The sequence below is a fragment of the Castor canadensis genome, chromosome 8 (assembly GCF_047511655.1).
Source record: "Castor canadensis chromosome 8, mCasCan1.hap1v2, whole genome shotgun sequence".
Lineage (NCBI taxonomy): Eukaryota > Metazoa > Chordata > Mammalia > Rodentia > Castoridae > Castor > Castor canadensis.
In genome coordinates, this window is record NC_133393.1 from 46,192,833 (window position 1) to 46,215,828 (window position 22,996).

The following is a 22,996-nucleotide window of genomic DNA, read 5'->3' on the forward strand; positions in this document are numbered from 1 at the left end:
AGCGCGCACGCCGGCATCAAACCGGGCCGACAGGGGCGGGCCCGAGCCTGCGCATGCGCGCAGGGACACATAGGCGGAAGTGGCGTGCTGGTGCCCGTGATGCAAACACCTTCCGGCGAGGCGGCCGAGGCGGTGGAAAGTGCAGGAGTGGACGAGAAGGCAAAGGAAGAGGAGGTGATGGCGACAGACCTGGGGAGGGGGAGACGCTCCGTCTGGCTGAGACGCCATCTGGGCTGGGGTCACCCTTTCAGGTGACATATCCGTTTTGGGGTGGGCGTGCCCCCGCGTCAATGTTTGGGACCCAGACCCCCAAGTCCGCTAGAGAACCTTGGCACTGCTTGTTTTCCTCATCCAGAACAAGCTTGAGAGGAGTCCATGAAGTCAAGATAGCAGGAGAGGGACTTCCTGTTTTAATGAGCTGAAACCTGCAGGCAACGGTTTCCAGGAAGGGGCACCTGCTCCTCCTCAACCCTGGGCTGGCGACAACCCCCTGGCGTCCCCATCTGTGGACTCTCGGGGATGGGACCACCTTCAGGGGTCTTTAAGGCTGTTGTCCGAGCCGCTGGAGAACTGCCAGTCTCAATGGGTTCCACCAGAGCGCATTTGTAGTTAAAAAACACTTCCGGGTTCTGTGTCGCCTCCAGGGGACTCTTGAGGTCCATTTGCCCTACAGTGGAAGGTGCGGTGCCTAGCAGGCAGCTTAAGCTCTTGTCACTGAAAGTAATAGGTGGAGTGATTTGGTGTTCTGCTGGAATTTTTTAAATATTGGGCATCTGCATTTCTTCTACAGTAGGTTATCAGACTCCAGAATTTTAACTAAACGGGTTTTTGGTGGTGGTGGTGGTTTGCTTGTTTGTTTTTTAGTGAATTGAGACAGTGTGAAAGAGAGTTACAGGCAGCATTTGAAAGTAATTTAGATAGCGTTGTTTGTACTTAATATATAGATATAAATCCTAATTTCAGTTCTCTCCCTTGGGAAAATTAGTCGTTTCTCAAACTTTTCATAAATGCTACCTTGTATTTAGCTGATACTTGTACCTTGAAGGAACTAAAGTTAAATATCTAAATTGAGTTTAGGAAGAGGCCTAGGGCCTACACAACTGTGATTTTATTTTTCTGTTTAGTTTCAAGGGTTATTGTGAACTTCTAAAGCAAATCAAAATGATGATCAGTTAATTTGAAAAAGAATGTTAATTACATATTTGACATTTCCCACCCCCTGCACCACAGGGACTTTGGGCTCAGTTTCTTCAAATGATAGATAATAATCAGTTATTGAAACGGAGGGGAGATTGCAAACTGCAAAGAAGAACATCATATGAAGGTTACATGATCATCTGTTGCCTTAAGGAATTCACATACTTGTAGGAGAAGCAGACATAGGAACAAAAACAACTATACTGTCATGATTTAGATATTTGTAAAAATATATATAATACACTACAAGTGTTCAGGCTATCATTTAGTTCTTGAGTGCCTTAGGTTAAAGTTGCAGCATGGTCAGGCCTCATGCTGAGCAATGTGAAAGATGGTAAGAAATGGAAGTAAAGATTATAAACAGGCTGATCCAGTAATCTAACCAAGAGAAAACAACTCCTTTTTCCTTTTGTTTTTTTCTCCAAAGGGAAAAATGTTTTCTTTTAACCTAAGACCCTTTTGATGGTAGGGGCAAAAACAGATTTTAGATATATTTATGGATATAGACTCAGCAGTTATCTTTGCCAAGCATAAATGTGAACAATAGGAAAGTATCTTAACATAAATTCAACTTTTAACTTGTGTTTCATACTAGGTACCGTAAAGTGATATTGGGGATATAGGAAGAAAAGTAGAAGGGAAACTAATGAGTTTAAAGTTTGGACTCTAAAAAATATATATATGAGGTGCCAGTGGGACTTAGGAGTAGAGGTATCAAAGGCACATTTGGAGCCATGATTAGTGGTACATGCCTGGAATCCCAGCTGGGCAGAGGTAGAGGTAGGATGATGGCACTCCAAGGCCACCCCAGGCAAAAAGCATGCAGACCCTCTCTGAAAAATAAAGCAGAAAAAGGTTATTCTGCTTTAAGTGGTACCACCAAAAGGCGGGGGTAGGAAATATTTGAAAGAAGTCTAGGTCAGAAATTCAGATCCGTATTTCCAACTGCACCTCTGAGGGGTAGGTCAAATTCAGCATGTCAGACCACCTTGAAAAGCTGGATAATGATGGTTGACATACAGGGACTGTCATACTGTATGCTGGGCACTTTCACACTTCATAGAACCCCAACAAAAATGCTATGATGGCTCATTTTAATCCCTCACTCCCTTAGAGATACAAACCTAAAGCCCAGAAGACTTTAATAAAGCTAGTAAGTAGCAAAGGCAGGTCTTGAACTCATATCTCTCAGAATTCCAAAGTATGGGAAAGCACTATTCGGTGCCACTATCTTGTGACATTAGCTACAGTTGAATTGAGTCAGTGCAGTGTGTTTGGCATTTTGCTAATTACAAGCAACCAAAGTTTGCCAACACCACAGTCCCTTTCAAAAGTCATATCCAAAAAGAAGGGGAGTGATTGCAATCTGAAGTTTGAGGGTGTCCAGAGGAAGGACCAGTTTATTTGGTTTGTCTGAGTATTGAGTGGAAATTATATGCCAGATAACCAGGATGCAGAGACTAATAAGACTTGAGTCTTGCCTTTTTCTTCTCCCAATTGAGAGAATTAGGTTGGGTATCATACAGGAGGGACAATAAAGCTAGATGTTAGTACCTGACCCAGAGCAGAAAGGACACTATGAACAAATGCAGTGGTGTTAGAAAGGCCTTTGTGTGTTTCAGGAATAGAACATGAGTGTTTAGGACTTTATTGAAAGCAGTGAGGGGAAAGGAGGCTTAGGAACCTTTTGCAGCCAAGTTTATTTAAATGGTGTTCTATGGTCATATTTACCTACACATACAGAAAATACTTACCTCTACATTCAAACACAAGTTTGACCAGATTTTTGGTGAGTTTACTTAAAGCATGGTTTAAAATAAAAGTCACATTTTAAGAGTGTCCTACAAGGTGGTATAAAAAAATCTTAACTCAGAGACGACAGTGATGGAAGCATAGCTTGGAAAGCCAGTACAAAGTAAAAAAGAAGAAAACACAACTGAAAGAAACACAGTAAAACTACTCATTTTTTGTTTAGAAATATGGTGGGTGCCCCCTAGAACAAATGTTTTGGTATCTGATTGAGTTGTATTCTGATTGATTTGAGTTACTGAGTAGGGTCTAGTTAATCTCTGTTACTCAGCAAACTAGGAATGACCATGAAGAGGTGATGCTAGTTCTTGCCATTTTAAACCACTGTAGGACATTTTCTTTTAAGAGATTTCTAAAAGGGTGCTCTCTGTCAAAATTACCCTCATCTTCCTTCTACCCTCAGAGTCTAAATTTTCATTCTTACTGGAATTACAACACAGAGTCTTTTCTAAGAAAATGACTTTTTCTTCATAAGTGTGTTCTGTTTTTTAATTATCATAATTCTTTCCTCAGCCTTTATATGGAATTCATTTTTTCAATTTATATAAATTCAAAGAGAAATTGACAGTCACCTATGCTGTCATCATCATTTTTTCTACAGAATGACAAAAAATGGCACATTTTCTGTCCTTTTATATGCCAAAGACATTTTAAGTTAAAATTATTTTCTCCAAAAGGGGAAAAATGTTTTCTTTTAAACCTGAGAAATTATATTGCTAATACATATTAGCTTTTCTGTAGTCTTAGTAAATTAACTTTTTAAGTAACTTAAAATTATTTAACTTTATTTTAAAAGCATCACTAGCAAATATATTTTACAACTGTCTTAGTAGTTAAAGGAGCATCATTTTCTCTTCACTCTTCTGCAAGTACAGATTGATTTGATATTGAACATGTTATGCATAAGGTATTGGGAGCTTTCCAGATATAAAAACAGAATGTAACATGCTTAGTTTTTTGATGAAATAAGTACTAGGCTTGCTTTTGGCTTTTTGCTGTAAAAATAACTATATTTCACCAATTCAGTGGTGTGGTGATCTTTATCAAGAGGAGGTATTGTGTGAGAATAGGCATTTTGCTTTGGGTTGCTTGGGTAACTGAGGTGTGGGAGTTAATGTATTAACCAGAGAAAACCAATTTTATCTGTGTCATTTTAAATATAATTAAGATTACTATTTGGAGCAAAATACTTCATGATCTAAACATTTTGCTTTAATTGCTTATTTCCCTCTCTAGGACTTGGCAAAACAAGCAAAAGAAAGATCGAACAAAAAAGAGGAAACCAAGAAAGATAACTTTACAAACCCTGAATGTGGCAAAATAAGAACAATGGATCTCAAGTTCAACAACACCAGGAAACATATCTCGATCACCGTGCCATCCAAAACCCAAGCAATGTCACCACACATCAAGTCAGTTGATGACATCATAGTACTTGGCATCAATCTCAGCAAATTTAACAAACTAACTCAGTTTTTCATATGTGTTGCTGGAGTTTTTGTATTTTACCTAATTTATGGATATTTACAGGTAAAAACTAGTTACTTGTTTGTAACATGTTAATTATTTATAGCAATTAACATCAGTATCAGCATTTATTACAGATTTCAAGATATCCTTACAGTCTTCTGGTTGATTCATAAATTTTAAGGATTTTTTTATAGGGTAACTATAACTTAAAAAGGCTACTGAAAAATCAAAGTTTTATAGTTAAATTTTTAAGTGGCAAGGAGGGGCATGTAGAATTTATGTTGAAATGATTTAAATTATCATAATTTTAAATATTTAACAAAATTTAGATAATTTAAAAGAAAAAAATGATTCAAGTATTGGTTCGTATCTGGGAACACAATTTTCTAATGAACAGTAGCACTGTTTACTCTTGATTCTTGGAATTCGGTGATAAAAGCTCATTTAAAAGTTTTATCAGTATATTTCATGTTTTTCCAGGGTAACTCTCTAATGCTGTAACATTTGAGTCATTTGTTTTGAAATACCTATTATTTCCTCATTGTTGGCTTTTTCTGCTAATCTAACTTTGCTACAGTCTTATTTTTGAATGATTTTTGTTTACGAAAACATTTCTCACATTGCAAGAATTTGTCTCGTATTCACATTGTATTTGGGATACATTTGACCAGCAACAGATTTCTGACTTTTAAAAACATAGGCTAGATGGGTGAGGATCTGGGCTAGTGTAGACAGGAAGTTTGAAGGGCCATGTTGCTCATGGCCGTTGAATTGATACTTTCAGACATTATGCCACTTCATAATGTGAGGGAATCTTTGTAACTTAAGAACAGTAAAGTGATTTGTTTTCTTAAAACTTATAATATTCCTAGTATTCGTTAGTGCTAAGAAGTTAGATGACCTGAAAATTGTCTTCTTTTTTCATTGTTTTATACAGGTGAATTGTAATGGTAAATGTAAATAAAGAAGGTAAAATGTGACTTTATTTTTAGCTAGCTTACAAGAACACCATGGAGAATATTAATGCAAAATAAAAACATGAATTAAAAGCATTAATATTTATAACTGATTTCTCCACTAGAAGGTGATATAAAACTTAAGATAACATAATGAACAACAATTAGAAATGAGAGTTTGAAATTTGTGGAGAAGCATTTTTTCCCTTCAGCATGCTACTGTTACAAATAGCATGGGACAAAAGACAGCCATTGAGAAGGAAAATGAATTAGAAATTTACCCTGTAAGATAGGTACATTTTTCCTGTTTGATCAACAATCAGATCATTTATAACTAGCCTGTGCAGTTTTATTTTAAATAGCATAAACCACTGTTAATTATGTTTGTAGCTTTTCCACTTTCACTTTATGAAAACTGACCTTGCTACTATCTCATGTATGTCAACATAGCTGGGAATGTGGTTGGTGTGTGGTGATGTGTTATGTTCTTCCCTGCACACCCACACAACATGGGAAGCTTGATCTGTTCAATTAAAATTAAGGCAGATAACTATTAGAATACCTCTAAATGACTTGTTAAAGTGGCTTCTTAATAATTGATATAAATGTTACTTGATAATGTAATACTGTATTTAAGCAAACTAAACATCCTCTATTCAAAACGAAATGTTACATAATCTGTGACATAAGAATTTCAAAAATAATATTGATATGTACTGACTGACTGTGTTCCTATAAGAAAACGTCTGAGATGTCAGACTTCTAGTGAAATAAGCTTTTTATATGAGCTCTTCAATTAGCCCCCTTTTCCTGTTTAGAACAACTCTCTTAATTGTGGTCTTTTTTAAATGAACACATACACTAGTTTGCTTTTTAGTTATTTTTCACTAGATACCTTAGTATCTAGCGCCAGGTCTGTGCGAAAGACTTCTAGCTTCTTTCAAGTTTCCTTAAGATTTGATTTTTGTCATTGTGAGTATGGCTTGGTTTCTTTTTAAGATGTGAGAAGTCAGTCAACCCTTTTGAACTTAACAGTATTCATGTGTCTTTTAACAGGAATTAATATTTTCAGTGGAGGGTTTTAAGCCCTATGGCTGGTACCTTACTTTAGTGCAGTTTGCATTTTACTCCATATTTGGCCTAATAGAACTTCAGCTTATTCAGGACAAAAGGCGAAGGTATGTGATTTGTTTGGTTTTCTTGCTAGATAAGTTCACGTGTATTAGTTGAATCTTTAAAGGAAAATCTTAGCATGTTGGATATGGGTGAAATTTACATTTGCTATTAACATATCTAATCATGAATTTTATCAGTATAATCAACTTGTTAAAAATAAATCTACACTGAAAAAAGTGACATCACTCTTTTATTTATTAATTTATTTTGGTGTTAGTGGGGATAGAACTCAGGGCCTTGTACTTGCTAGGCAGGCACTCTACCTCTTGAGCCACACCCTCAATCCAACATATCTCTTTAAGTATAATGTTGCAATATAAAAAATATATATATAAAACTTAGACTCAATTTGTAATGTTTATCTTCTTTAAAAATAAGAAAGTAGTGGTGGCACACACTTGTAATCCCAGCTATGCAGGAAACAGAGATTGGGAGAATTGTAGATCTGGGGCAGCCCAAGCAAAAAGTTATTGAGACCCATCTCAACAAATAAACTGGATGTACTGGTCAGGCCTATAATCCCAGCTATGAGGGAGACATAGACAGGAGGATTGCAGTCTGAGGCTACCCCTAAGCAAAAACATGAGACTATATCTGAAAAAATAAGTAAAGCAATAAAGAGCTGAGGGTGTAGCTCAAGTGTTAAGAGTGCCTGCCTAGAGCAAGCATGAGGACCTAAGTTCAAACCCCGGTACCACAAATATATATACACACGCATACACACACACACATACGTTTATATGTACATTTGTAAAGTGCACTGAAATCGATGTGATTGCTGAAAAATTCACCATGCAACTAACAATAAAGTAGTAAAGAAAATAATCAGTATCTGTTTCCATAGTGGGGTTTTTTTGTTTGTTTTTGTTTTGCAGTACTGGGGTTTGTACTCCAGCTCAGCCTACAGCTTGAGCCACTCCATCCAGACCTTTTTTGTGATGGGTTTTTTCAGGATAGGGGCTCATGAACTATTTGTCAAGGCTGGCTTCGAACCATAATCCTCCTGATCTGTCTCCTGAATAGGTAGGATTACAGGCATAGCCACCAGTGCCCAACACATGGTTTTTAAAAGTGAAGTTAAATATCCAGCTGACATTGTTGTGAAATGTCTAGTAGCTGAAATTTGCAATCCTAAGATGTGGAGAAACGCGTTTCACTTCTTTTCATTAAAGCGAAATGTGTCATTTGATGATATTTTTGAAATTAATAACATCTCCACTTGAAAAGTAAGTTGATACATTTTATTGACATATAAAACAATATGCAATAAGATGATTATAAACAAAAGGTGGTTAGAAAATTGCACATAACACATTTTGAATAAATGTAAGAAGTATCATCATCAGTTCTGTCACATCACACCCTGCTATATGTGTAATTAATGTACCTATTGGCAGTTAAAATATAATAAAGACTATGATACTCGCATTCTGTTTTGTTTTGTACAAATGTTGAATCCTTCATTGAAAATAAAACATTTCGCACTTTTTATTTTTTCTATTTAAAATGGTTTTGAAGTGTGTATGGAGGTAACTGCAATTTTATATATTCAAATCTAATTTACATATTCAAATCTGACACAAGATTCTTCCTGAAAGAATCTTTAATACATGCTTCCTCATGAATCTAATTTTGCTTCTTTACTGCCAAAAATTATATAGCACTTTAATAAGTAAAGCTAGTTGAATCTGGGAATATTTTCATTACTTTCATGCTCTAAAATGATAAGATGTAGCAATGGGTGATAAAACAGAAAGTAATTAAAAATATTTGTCAAGATTAATATATAATAATATGTAAGGAGGCCTAGTGATTCATAACCAGTTGTAAGCTACTAGTCCTCTACTTGGTTCTGAGTTGAAAGACATTAATGTTGTCTCTGTCATCTGATGATGCATCTCCTGGTAAAAGAAAGAAACACCTGGCTGTCAGCTACTTAGATGAGATGTAAGTGGGCCAAGTTTATCCCAGTCTTTAAGACAAATGACCATAATGCATTTAAAATAAAATAATTTGTGTTTGATTTAAACATAAGTGAAAGAATTGGAAGAATTTATAGACTTAAAAGAAGTATAATTGTTAATTGAAACCTTCTCCTTCCAAGGCACATTAATTTTTTTTCAAGTCTCTAAAGGTATGCTACAATGAAAATTTGCCAAGTCACCTATTTCCTTATTTTTGAATATGCATCCTTTCCTGAATTTACTTAAATGGTACTGCTCTCTAGTCCATTAACTAGCTAAACTCTTTGCTTAGTTTTTTTCTCTCCTTAAGTTTGTATAAGTAGTGGTGTAATAGAGAACAGAATTTGGAGTTAGAAAAGATGGGTTTAGGTTTTGGCTGTGCCTCTTAATAGCTTTGGCAAGAATTCAGGGAAGTTTCTGAAATTCTGTCTCAGTTTTGAGAATCAAATATGGTAATGTATGTGAGAGTACATCGTAAACTGTAATACTCTAAATATGTTACATACTGTTTTCACCAAAAAATACTATGTAACTCTTTACTAATTATTTTAAGTTTTTAATAAAGGAGATCTGTCAGACTGTAACAAAAGGCATTTTATTGCAATGTTTCCACTATTTCTAAGGAAGTCAGCTATTGAGGTATTAAATAAAAGAGAAACAATGAGATTCCTAGAGGCAAGCTGATAAAAAATCCAACTGTCTCATTTTACCAATGAGATAACAAAGACCTCTAGGAGTGCAGAGATGTATATGAGATTATATAGCAAGTTGCTTCCAAAGTGGGAACCTTTTAAATTTAGGTCCCTTGAGTTTCATGCTGATTTTTTTTCTACTGTGTTACTTTTCTAATCATCCTTGTAATTTTTCTGACTTGAATTTTAATTTTCTGGCCACCACTGTTTGCAATTTAGCTTTGAGGAAATTTAACTACGGTGATTCGTGTTATTACCTGGGAACATGGTACTGTCCTTCACTGGTTAGGACAGTGAAGGGCCAAAATCCAGGGACAGCATGAAAATGTGTTTATAGTGTATTGAAGTGTATGAGCATACCAGGTTAACCCTGGTGGACTTTAAGTGGTGACTACTGTATTAGTACTGAAGTTGCAAAGTCCTCAAAGTTGAAATGCAATGATGCATTTTAATTGGGTTTTCCAGCAAATTACTTTTCTTTATATCTGACCATATAAATGATGTGGATGAATTTAATTCCTTCACTGACACCCAGTGTGGATAATGCCTCATTGTGCTCATCAGTATATACAATTATTATTTTAGACCATTAAATACATAGTAAAGCAACCATATACCCACAATAATGGTGTAAAATTATAGAGATACCAAATTAAGAATCTTCTTTAGGAAATCCAGATAGAGCTAAAGTTAAAAGATTTGAGGTTATGAGGAGAGAATCAGATATTTCATTTTAAAGTTGATTATTGTAACCTTTTATAGAATGCAGAGGTGATTTATAAGTTATTGTACTGAAAGTCATGTCTAACATTTTAAAGCACATATACTTTTCCTAGAGAAATTCTGTTCAGGTTAGTCTAGCATAATAGGTGTATTTTTCCTAATGCTAGATGAAAACATTAGGAAACAGCAACAATTTAAAAGTAAAAAAATAGTTTAAAAAGTTAGTTATACAGTGCCTTTTACCATTGTAAAAGGCAATTTTTTAATGATTTTTTTCTGAATTGTCAAGATAGTTTTTATCTCTGACTAGAACTGCTATTAAAAAATCTTTGCTCAACATGTATACCTTCAAAAAGAATCTCAGTAACTTAACAAATTACTTTTTCACAATTGAGAGTTCTCATTTATGATTAAGTAACAGTAAATTGTTAGGTTATTAACATAATTTTATACAAATACACTAAAGTATTAAAATTGTAAGCATAATGATTTTTTTACTGATTTTACAGAAATTAGAAAAGCAATTAGACATTTTTACATTGTAAGCACATTAGCTTAAGTAGTATGAGTTGGGTCCTAAAATGAAGGTTTTAAAAATTGTCTTTTACAGAATACCAGGAAAAACCTACATGATAATAGCTTTTCTAACTGTGGGTACTATGGGGTTATCAAACACTTCCTTGGGCTACCTGAATTATCCTACCCAAGTCATCTTCAAGTGCTGCAAATTGATTCCTGTTATGCTAGGAGGAGTTTTTATTCAAGGTATAGTAATGATATATTTTCATACTGTTTGAAACAAATAGGATGTATTATGGCATCTAGCATTAGGAAAAGTGTCTATTTTTAGTGAGTATTCTAGATACTCTAATAATTCTAAGTGCTATCTTATAAGGTATTATAAAAACACTGACAGCCAGGCACCAGTGACTCACACCTGTAATCCTAGCTACTTGGGAGACTGATACAGGAAGGATTGTGGTTCAAGGCCAGCTGGGCATTGGTTGCAAGATCCCATCACCAAAAAAATAACTGGAACAAAATGGACTAGAAGTGTGTCTCACGCTGTAGAGCATCTGCTTTGCAAACATGAAACCCTGAGTTCAAACCCGAGTCCCACCAAAAAGAAAAAGAAAAGAAAAAAAAAACACTGATACTTTTCTAATGTACCTCAGTATCTGAGATCAGTAATTTGGACTTGAGGAGAAAGAAAAAATACTATGTTGTTTTATTATTTTATTTTGGAACTTAACACATTTCCAGCAACGTGGAAATTTCCTCCCCTCTACCCCCAATTATTCTATTCTGTGCTTCAAGGCTCTATACTCTACATACATTGTACAGTGGGCAATTCTCATATTGAAATAAAGCTTAATCTGATTGGAGCTACTTTTTAGCTAACCCTGCTGATTTATTGATGTCTTCGAGCCCCCGCTAAGTTGTAAGCTATCTGAAATTATGAAGAAAGGAGGAAATAATTATAGCAACAAGCAATGGAATAAGTTATTTTTCTTCATATTAGCTGTCATGATAATTGTGTTTCTGCATCACTAAAGTTCTTGTACAGCCTTCCCAGAATACATTAGATGCCTTCCCAGAATAAACCTTTTAAAATGAAACTGTATGTCAACAACCTCACCATTTTCAGGATAATTTTCACATAGAGAAAAATGCTTCATCTGCATTGAAAACCACATTTAATACACTCCCTGACACATATTTTCCTTATAACCTTTACAAAAAGTTACACTACATTTCATTTTTTAAAATAGCGATGCGGTAAAATAAGTTAATTCTCACCTACTAGCAGTCTCATTGTGGTATTTACAAACTTAAACAGTATTTATATAGCCAGTCATTACTCTGGTTCCTTTGTAAACTTATAAACTACAAGAAAGTTTATGTTCTTTTGTTATACATTAAATAAAAGAGGCACTGATTTCTATAATAGCTAATAAATGTCTATGGATACCTGTTATTCTTGTCAGTTTTCACCAAAATACAGTCATGCACCACATAATGATATTTCTGTCAATAATGGACCACACGTGAAGATGGTCCCATAAGGTAGCATTCCTAGTGACATCATAGCTGTCGTGGTCTGGGTAAGTGTACCCTGTGATGCTATATAGCAGCAAAATCACCTAAAATGCATTTCCCAGGGCATATTTCATCATTAAGCAATGAATGACTGTATTTTACTCACTATCATAGCAAAGTAGGATTTTGTTTCTAACTTAACAAGGACATGTTGGTGTCTGTGGATAATTTGATCTTCAGATGCCCTTGGGTGACTGTCTTAGGCCCTGATCTAAGTGTTTTGGGATTGTTGTTGGTATTAGGTATCAACAACAATCCAGGCTCTACTTAGTCAAGCACATAGAGCTGATGCTAGGCTGGGTAGATATTTGCATAATGAGGTGGGCTGGCCTTTGTCTTATCCAGGGAAGCGTTACAATGTTGCAGATGTGTCTGCTGCGGTCTGTATGAGCCTTGGCCTGATCTGGTTTACCCTAGCTGACAGCACAATTGCTCCAAACTTCAACCTGACAGGTAAGGAATTTATTTATATTCCAAGATTTTATAGGCAGTTTAGAGTAAGAATTTCTAAAATTTCACAAGGATTTTAATGATGGTATAACATCTGTGATCCCATATCTAGCATAACGCTGTTAGACATTCCATGTAGGCTGTAAGAAAAATACCACAACTCTGAAAATCTAAGTTTTTATACTTTTGTATTTTGACATGACAGGAAGCTGCCCAGTCAAAATCTTTTGAGAACGAAAGGCATGATAAATTTTTATAAGTTTGATTGGAAATGTACACATGAATTATAGGAGAATCCAGTAGTACTTGTTTTTACCCATAAAAAAGCTTTCAAACTTGCACATTGATTTAGCTACAGATTGAATGCATGATGTTCTTTAATATTAAAATTTATAATGTAAATATGGATATTACCATAAAGTGCATAAAGTTTCCGCCATAAGTTTTCTCCATAGTGTGCTATGCTAAATTTTGTAAATTAAATTGAGATTTTTCGAAAGAAGAATAACTATTACAGTATGCTCAGAAAGAAGATTAAAATTTAAGTATTGCAGTCCTGCTTTTATTTTAATGACCTTTCAGAGAAATTGTTTTGGGATATTTTTAGTGTTTACTATATATACAATATTCTTTAAATTATTAAAAGAATTTTACTAATTGTCATCCCATCCCCTAACCTGGAAAAAATAGTATCTATAATTATAGGATAACTTAATACTGTTTAAACTATTCAAAAGTGAACATAAAACAGACAGAATTGTTTCTGTGAAAACTTGATTGAAACGATTCTATTGACAAGCCAGAAAAATCCTTGTTGAATTAGGTATGGGTGAAACAGCTGTGAATATTGAAGGAGTTAAAGGATCCTGCACTCCAGTTCTTGTAGAAGTTCCTAAATTTCAGGCATACTTTTCAACAAAAGCAACTTGAAAAGCATAGCAAATGTGTATTTTGAGTATAATTTGTGTAAGACAGAAAGTACAGAGTTCTAGTCAGCAGTCATATTTGAAGACAAGACTTCAACAGCTGCCTGCATTTTTATGTGTTTGAAGTTAAACATTTTAGCAATATAGGTATTTTTAAACAAATTTTTTCAATTAGCTGACTAGCCATCATTCCCAGTAGATCTTCTAAAAGTTTCTTCTATACTTCTTTGATACAGTATTTCCTTCAAACAATCTAGGGTGAAAGTAGAGCTTTATTTAATGTGATCTTGAAGCACAATAATGGTGACAGCATTAACTCAGTTAGTTACTTTTTATTTTAATATCATCTTTGTGCTTATTGCAATTGGTTGTGGATGAGAATACCCAACATTGTGAATCAAATGTGCTTGAAGATCTCTTGTTTTTAGCTCAGTTAAACTTCTGATGGAACTTGCTTATAAGCCCATATGTTTAAATATAGCAGTTATCTCTTTTATACCTTGAAGGTGTGATGCTTATTTCCCTGGCACTATGTGCAGATGCGGTCATTGGAAACGTTCAAGAGAAAGCTATGAAACTCCATAATGCTTCCAATTCTGAAATGGTAAATACTCCTGGGCTTTTTCTTCACATCAGACTGAAAAATAATGGTGCACCCAGTTTTATGAAATGATTATAGTATCAAAGACTTGGATTACATTTCAAATTAGTTTATCCTAATTTTCATAAAAGTAATACATTCCATTATAAAAAGGTTTAAAAAAAAGTACCACTACTAACAGTGGTAGTATATTTGATCCATTTTCTCTCATTGATTTATATATATTTTTTTAATCTGTTAAGAAAAAACTCCTTTGTTACACCATTTTTCTCCCCTCTTTGTATTTGGTATTTTTTTCCATGTTGAAGTTTATTATTTTTATTGATTCGATTTATCTTTTCCTTTATGACCTCGAGCTATGAGAAGGACTTTACCATAACCTTAAGAGTTTAAAGTTTTTACTCACATCGCTTAGTAGTTTCATGATTTCCTTTCCAAATCCAATCCAAAACTTAAAAAAAATTTTCCTTCCAGATGGCTATCCACTTGTCCCAATATTATTTACTGAAATCCACTTTTCTAGCTTATTTTAAATGCCTTCTTAATCATATCTCATTTTAATGCGGGGTTCAGAATTGAATTCTTCAGGATTTATTTCTGCACCAGTAGATAAAGCTTTATCATACATTTAGCATCTGTTAGGACTAGCCACCATTGTTCCTTTTCTTTTTCAGAATATCACTACCAATAGTTATTCTTGGGTGTTCATATCCCCAAATAAACTAGAAATGCCATTGGTATTATGATGGGTGTGGCATTGAATTATAAGTTAATTTAGGGAAAATGGCATCTGTACACTTGATTCTTTCAGTTCAAGACTAAGGTATGACTTTCTTTTTTTTAATGCCCACTAGAATTAAAATTTTCTTCATATAAATCCAGCCTATTTCTTATTAAAGCTTTTGGTAGCTGTTTCTTCTTTTTGCTGTTGTTACTATAAAATACTATATTTTCTTTCAATGTATTTTGTGGTTTTTTATTAGTATGTAGGAAAGTGTATGTGTGTATGTGTTTACATTAATTTTATAATCAGTCACCTTGCTGGACAGATAGACTTACTGCATTAAGGACATATAGAAATGTTCTTTCCTGTTACTTTCTAATCACAGAGTAGGGCATCTGAAGTAACATCCTAGTAACACTGAAACCAGTTTTGACTAGAACTTTACTTGGTCATCATCACTCTTCTTTCTTGATAAGGTGAGGATTGCCTCAGAAAGAATTAAGGAAATTTAATACAGTGTAACAGTTAAGGTGGTAGATGGTGTCATTTTATATGCTAGCTTTACTAGCTCTCATTTGGGGAAAATCACCTGGAATTTCCAAGTTTTATTTTCTTAATTTGGAAAACTGGGTAATGAAGACTGGATTACAAACTCCTGTCAGAGAGGTTGGTGGTGAGAAATCAATGGACTGGCCCATGGTGAGCAGTAGCGCAGTGCTTGATACACAGCAGATATCTGAGGTAGATGTGCTGCTTCTACTTATGAGCACTATAATAACTAAACTGGGTTTAAAAAAATTGGCAGTAAAATTGAGAAATTAAGCAATAGATAAGCCATCAACTGCTTATTTTCTTTATATTTGAGTATCTTTTGCAAACTTTATATCCAGAATTGTTTCCTGTTCTATAAGTAGCTTTAAGAATTTTGTTTTGTGTATAGTTCTAGTGTGATAAAATTGAAATCTGTTTTGGCTTCATCATTAAGCAAGACAAGAAAAAATTAAGCATACGTGAAAGGACTAGTAATGCCATGTTGTTTAGTAAGATACAGACGTAACAAATGGTAAAATCAACCATCATGTCCAGAAAGTTAGACCATATAGAAATGATGATGTTACTTTAAAAATGTCTTGTTTTGCAATCTTAATTAAGTAGATCAATTGAGCTATATATTGAGACCTCTCAGTTTTCCACTTTTGATTTGATAGTACTTTTTCCACTTTATTTTTATCTACTCTAGGTTTTATATTCATATTCAATCGGTTTTGTGTACATTTTATTGGGATTGACATGCACTAGTGGATTGGGCCCTGCAGTAACATTTTGTTCAAAGGTAAACACTAATCATGTTTTTTTTTAAATAAACATCTTTCATTTAATAGTTTTCTCTTTATTTCTAATTTCTCCTGGTTCAGAAAAGGCTATTGTTATAATTTGATAACTCCTTTAATACAATATTACAAATCAAAAATTTTCTCAGAAATGAAATGATTGATATTTAAATTTATTTTATCCTTACTGAACCCTGTAAGTTAATTTTTAAGCAGTTCGTAAAATAGAAGTTGAGGATTTTTAATTTCACCATTATTTTCCCATTAAATCAAAACCAAATAATCCTTGCTTGACTGCATTGTCGAATGGCTTATTGTTGCTCAAGAAGTTGATTAAACTCTGAGGTCTTGTTTCATTTGTAATACCTCAGGGTTTGTTTTGAGATTTTCTAATAGCCTTTTTCCTTGATGCAGAACCCAATTCAGACCTACGGTTATGCTTTCCTGTTTTCCCTCACTGGTTACTTTGGAATCTCCTTTGTTCTGGCTTTGATTAAAATTTTTGGTGCACTTCTTGCTGTAACAGGTAGGAGGCTTTACTTGATTAGATTATGAAATAAACATTAACTTTTTTTAATGGTTCACAAAAGCAGATTTTATCACTTTGGGTTTTTTTTTATTATTATTATTCATATGTGCATACAATGCTTGGGTAACATTTTATCCAAGTCATAAGGGCAACACCTCTTCATTAAAAATACTGCCATATTTCTCCAGTTGATTCTTTGGCTTATGGTATTTCTTTAAAATTCTTTAAAAAAAAATGATGTTTGATGCCAATTTCTTGTTTGGAAGCTTTAATCTTATTTTTTCAATTCTGGCAATGGCCTTGTGCACACTAGGCAAGCATTCACTCCACCACTGAGATACATGCCACAGCCCCAAAGGTTCAATTTTAGAGTCAAAGGTATATATTTAACTAAATAGTAACCTTTAAGAACAGTAGCAATGTATATTATTGCTGTAAACTAATGATGGGATGAGTAGCTTCAAAGAAAATGTTGCTTTTATATGCTTTTAACTTATTACTGAAAATTCCAGTTTTCTTGTATTTAAAATATGACAGATACATTTTAACAAATTTTGAGACTTTTCACGTGTGCATTTTCTAGGTCAAAACCAGATTAGCATCTCTCTTCACTAATGATAATTGTGCTCCTACTCTGTGCAAGGACTTTGCTTGGCACTGTTGAGGAATGAAGGTTGCATTTTATTTGGCCTTGGAGGAGGGTATAGCCACGTGAGGGGAACTGATGACTGGGTGTGCTGTGTCATTTGCTGAAACTGAGATGCAGCCCTTGTCTTGATGGTGTAGGCTTTAGGCAGGGTTTTTCCCTCTCATGTAGAAGAAAGGCAGAGGTAACAATAATAATAATACCAAATGCACATATACCCCTTATTATGAACCAGATGCCATTCTGGGTATTTTATATCTATCGGTCTTTTTAATCTCACACTATCCTAAAAAGTGGGCATCATTATTACTGTGTTTTGCACACAGATAAACTGAGGCATGAAGAGGTTAAGTGACTTGTCTAATAGTCACCTGGAGTCAGGATTCCAACCAATGCTGGCTAGCTCCAAACCTGTACTCTTCACCATATGCTATGCTGCCTTCTGAGCTAGTATGGTAACTGTATGGTCCTCAGTAACCCAGACTCCTCTGCCTGCTGTGCTGTCTGCATCCTCCTGCTAGGCAATGGGATGGAATACAAGAAGATGAAAGACAGACAGACAGACAGACACACACACACACACACACACCCCCTTCTCTTCATGGACACTTCCTAAAAAAAAATCACACCTCAATAGACAGGAACAGTGGGGCATGGTGACACACACCTGTCATACCAGCTATGTGAGAAAGCACAAATGGGAGGATAGCAGTTCAGGTCCACTGAGCATGAAGTGAGACCCTATCTCAAAAATAACTAACACAAAAAGGACTGATGGAATACCTCAAGTAATAGAGTGCCTGCCTAGCAAGGCAAGGCCCAAAGTTCAACCCCCAGTACCACAAAAAGAAAAGAAAAAGAGAGGAGGGAAAGATGGGGAAGAGGGGGGAGGGCAGAAAAAAAATCACACTCCTAGAAACAGCACTTCTGCTCACACTTCACTGGCCACAGCCTAGTCACATGACTACATCTAGCTGTACAAGAGGCAGGAGCATATGCCTAACTAAAAGTAGGGGTCCTACTAAAAATGGATATTGGGAATAAGGCCCTGACAGCACATTTTCTTCCTTTGGTATTCATTCATTCAGGCACTGAATATTAAATGTCAGCAATGCGATGTAAGGATGTGTAAGGTAAAAAACTAATAGCAATGTGGGGGCAAAGAGCTGTATTGGAGACATGTATAGAGTTCCTGCTCAGCCCATGCAAAAAGAAGAAGGCTTCTGGCCTGATAGCAGACGTCCAAGTGTAATACCTAGAAGGGCAGGAAAAAGTTAACACCAATGTGTAAAGAGGACTGTAAAAGTTATTCAGTCTTATCCAGAGATCACCACTATTAATATATCACTAAGCTGGGCAGGATGATATTTGCCTGTAATTCTTCAAGGCCACCCTGGACTACATAGAGAGACTCTGTCTCAAAAAAAAAAAGATATAAGCATATCCTATACTATTTTTAAAAAAATAACTCCTGCTCTTCCTAATGATACCTTCCTTGGGAAAGCCTTTCATTCTGCCAAACTAAGTCTTTAAAGGGTGATGTGGCTCCATAGTACTGTAGCCTCCATTGACTACTTATTACAGTTGTACTTTAACATTTAACTGTATTTTTTAATGTCTGCTCCTACAAAATTCTAAATCCCACAACAGCAGGAACAGTGACTGGTTGGTTGACAGGTATCTGATACCTCACATAGATTCTGTCACATAGTTGGATGTAAATATTTATTGAATAAATGATTTCCAAAGTATTACCAAAGTAGTAAGGCACATTCTAAATCAATTTTTTTGTCCCTACAGTGACAACAGGAAGAAAAGCAATGACCATAGTACTTTCATTTATATTCTTTGCTAAACCATTCACATTTCAGTAAGTACCTTTTAATTCAAGTTTCTCAATTTTTAGATACCATATTTCACATTCCCTCTTAAACAGCTTTATTTCAACTTTTCTTTTACTGTTTTTAATGGTAAGTATGTTAATTTTTATATAAATGATGTGTGGTATTTTTTCCTGCTAGGCTATACAAAGAATACTTTTCATTTTGACCTCTAATCTATTGATATGTCTTCTGCTGTTTCAGAACTCTTTTTGTTATTTTGAATTTATCATTTTTATACTTAAATTGTTTCACCAAGCCCAATGAAAATACGAGCCTATTACCAACCTGACTGGATGTGAGCGGTATATGTGTTCCACTATGACTGAACGTAAGTGTTGTGTACATCCCAATGAGATTGAATGTGAGTGGTGTGTGTGTTCAGTATGACTGAAGGTGAATGGTGTGTATGTTTAGTATGACTGCAGATGAGTGGGGTGTACTTCCCAATGCTACTAAATGTGAATGGTGTATATGTTCAATGCTACTAAATGTGAGTGGCATGTACACTGTTGAGATTAAGGGACCTCCCCCCCTTGCCCTAGTGCAGACATATAAATTATGTTTGCAGTCCATACTTTTACAAACTTTGTTTATTTATGGCCTCTTTCTACAAAGGATTTGAGGTTGAGAAGTATTCTTTAAGTTGTGTCCTGGTAACTCATTTAGTTTGTGACTTTTTGTGAAAATTTTTACTATCAAATAAGTGTTTGAAATTAGCATCTTTTAGACTTATGTTTAATTGTAAGATTTCAAATGTAAAACCTACTAAAGATTTCAGACGTAAAATCTACTAGTGTATAATTTTAAAGATAGCCATAAAATAAATTTCCATTAATGTATTAAATATTATTTGTTCTCTGTAAATTACTTTTTACTTTCTGCATGTTATAGGTGTGCACTATAGTAATGATGATTCATTTCCCAACTTTCTAAGGTTGGGTCCTGTTTTATGCTAGTGTCTACCCATCTGGGACAACTAGTTGGACTGCTGAGTTGAATTCTCAGGATGGCCTTTGGTAGATTTGTGTATTCAGTGTTTTAAGAAGTCATAAGACTTTTGGTATGGGTTGGACTTTCAATATGCTATTGATTCCAAAGTAAATTAACTTGTATGGTATGATTCCAAAGTAAATTAACTTGTATGGTATTTTTTAAAATACCTGTTTTCTATCTATCTATCTATATATATAATGTTTATATATCATAGATTTTCTGTTTATATATATATTCAGCATAAAATATGCAGAATTTTATCTAATCTTAAGTATACTATTTTTATTTTAAAACTATTCTTATAGGCTTCTAACAGCAAAATTTTATCATTGAAGAATTATAGAGTACTCACCAAATTCTTTTGCTAACTATAAATTGTTATCTTGTTGATTTTAATATTGTTTTTCTTCCTCATGATCAGTCTTTTTTGTAAATGTTTTTGTTAGTATATGATAGTTGTACAGGGGGCTTTGTTGTGTCATTTTTCATATATGCATGTACTGTACTGTGGTTTGGTTCATCCCCTCCATTTTTCTCCCTCTTTCCCCACTCCCCTTCTTAAACTGTCTTCAGCAGATTTCAACGTTGCCTTTTCATACATGTATAGAAAGTACATCAACCATATTCACCCTCCTTTACCCTCCCCCTCCCACAAATACCCTCCCCTTAACACGACCAGTTTTACATTCCTGTCCTTCATTGTTTGTGTCTGTTTATTGTTCAGTGGGTTTTCTGACTCGGTATTTTACCTGTAATTATGTGTACTTTAATCAGTCTAACCCCCCTCTCTTACTCATCCTTACCCTTTTCCCTCTACCCTATGTTGTGCAACAGTTTTCAGTATGTTTCATTGTGTCTTGTTCCTACATAGATGAGATGTATTGTAATATTATTCATTCCCTATCACTCTTTTCTTCTTTTCCTCCACCCTTTGTCTCTTCTAACAGTGCCACTTTTGGAAACATGCATGCATGTATGTATGTATATATGATAATACTTGTATTTGTATTTGGATGTATCTTCTACATGCGAACTTCGTCTTTCTGAACCTGGCTTCTCCATTTCCATCCATTTACCTGCAAATGACAAAATTTCATTCTTCTTTATGGCCAAATAATATTTCATTTTATATTCATATTAATTCATAGTAATATTTCATTTATATGTATATGTATGTATATATAGGTGTGTGTGTGTGTATATATATATATATACACACACCACATTTTCTTGATCCATTCATCAGTTGTAGGGTTTTTTCCATAGCTTAGCTATTGTGAATAGTGCATCAGTAAACATGGGTGTGCAGGTGTCTTTATTGTGTCCTTATTTACATTGCTTTGGATATAGTCTTAGGAATGGAATTGCTGGATCATGTGGTAGTTCTATTTTTACTTTTTCAAAGCGCTTCCATGCTGCTTGTTGATTTTTATATTATTTTTTCCATATTTGTTTTTCTTAGGTATGTATGGTCTGGATTGTTAGTTGTCCTTGGTATATTTCTCAATGTTTACAGCAAAAACATGGATAAAATAAGACTACCATCACTATATCATCTGATAAACAGATCACTGGAAGTGAGGAGGTCAAGGACGTTGGCACAAACTGTATAGGAATGGACTCGTCCTCTTTAAAATAGTACTTTAAGGGAACAATCATTAATGAACTTCCAAAAGTACTGTAATAAAAGCCAAAGGATCAGAAGGCATGGTGTCCATTTGTGAATGGATTACATAAACCGTAGTTTTGTAGCATCCACCTTTCTTCAGAACACTTATTGGACTGACTCCTGAAGCAGTCAAGAGCCACACCTAGCATCCCGTACAATAAAATGTCAATATGAAGGACTTTACTTTTCTTGACAGCATCACTGGAAATGGACCATGTTGCAAGACTAATTGAATATCATATGACATATCAAATACATTGATGTGTAATAGCACATTGTTTGTCTTCATTCCATTTTGGTGGTGTTATTTAAATTGATTCTCTGTTATAAGAGTAAGCTGATTATTTAAAGCCTTAGAGAATAGCATTCATTATAAATAAAATTATCCTGTGATTTTTTTTTTTAATAAAAGAAATGAGTGAATAGAAATTTTGTTACAGAGAGGGAAATGGAAATTGGAGTAAGGCTTACCATAGCTTTAAAATTTAGGGGTTTTTTGTTATTATTTTGTTTGGATGGGACTGGGGCTTGAACTCAGGGCTTTGCACTTGCAAAATAAATAGGCTCTCAACCATTGAAGCCACACCTTCAGTCTGTTTTGCTCTGGTTATTTTGGAGATGATGGTCTCGTAACTTTTGCCCAGGCTGGTCTTGAACTGCAGTCCTCCCAATCTCAGCCTCCCAAGTAGCTAGGATTATAGGCATGAGCCACAGGCAGGTGACTGGCTAGGTTTTTCTCTCAATATAAAAGTTTTCTTCATGGAAAACATGCCTTAAATTTTATATAGTATGTAAGCAAGATAATAAAAGCAGTCAGTGTCTTTCATGTAAGTATGTATTACAGATAAGGTTACTGTTCACAAAGAAGTAATGTAAGAAAAATGAGTTGGATTTTTTAATTGAAGGGAAAGTAATTTGTCTTAAATTATAAAATATATTTTAAGATTATCTTAGTTTTTCTTATAAAAGTGAAATTTAATTTGGAGGTTTGGATATTAAATAGGATAATTGTTTTTTAAAATACAAATAGACTTAACAAATTTTTACAGTGTTTTCTCTTAGTCCCTTCAGGCTGCTGTAATAAAATACCTGAAACTGAATAGTTTATAAACAACTGAAATTTCTTTCTCACAGTGTTTGATGCTGTGAAATTCAAG

At 34.6% G+C, this 22,996-nt stretch overlaps 1 protein-coding gene across 3 annotated transcripts; it reads left to right on the plus strand.

The window, feature by feature from the left end:
• Window positions 1-33: 33 nt before the first annotated feature.
• Window positions 34-22,242, plus strand: Slc35b3 (solute carrier family 35 member B3). 3 transcript variants are annotated; one of them, XM_074082921.1, is made up of 11 exons: window positions 87-251; window positions 4,243-4,536; window positions 6,489-6,610; window positions 10,598-10,752; window positions 12,433-12,540; window positions 13,970-14,067; window positions 16,029-16,121; window positions 16,534-16,645; window positions 19,095-19,164; window positions 19,379-19,505; window positions 21,633-21,772. In XM_074082921.1, the coding sequence occupies exons 2-10, from the start codon at window positions 4,336-4,338 to the stop codon at window positions 19,464-19,466; spliced, it is 1,047 nt and encodes a 348-aa protein (XP_073939022.1). In that variant the 5' UTR covers window positions 87-251; window positions 4,243-4,335; the 3' UTR covers window positions 19,467-19,505; window positions 21,633-21,772. The 3 variants fall into 3 exon arrangements, with proteins under 3 accessions (XP_020041327.2, XP_073939022.1, XP_020041328.1); XM_020185738.2 differs by lacking the exon at window positions 19,379-19,505 and having other exon boundaries at window positions 34-174; window positions 21,633-22,242; XM_020185739.2 differs by lacking the exon at window positions 19,379-19,505 and having other exon boundaries at window positions 89-251; window positions 21,633-22,242.
• The last annotated feature ends 754 nt before the right edge of the window (window positions 22,243-22,996 follow it).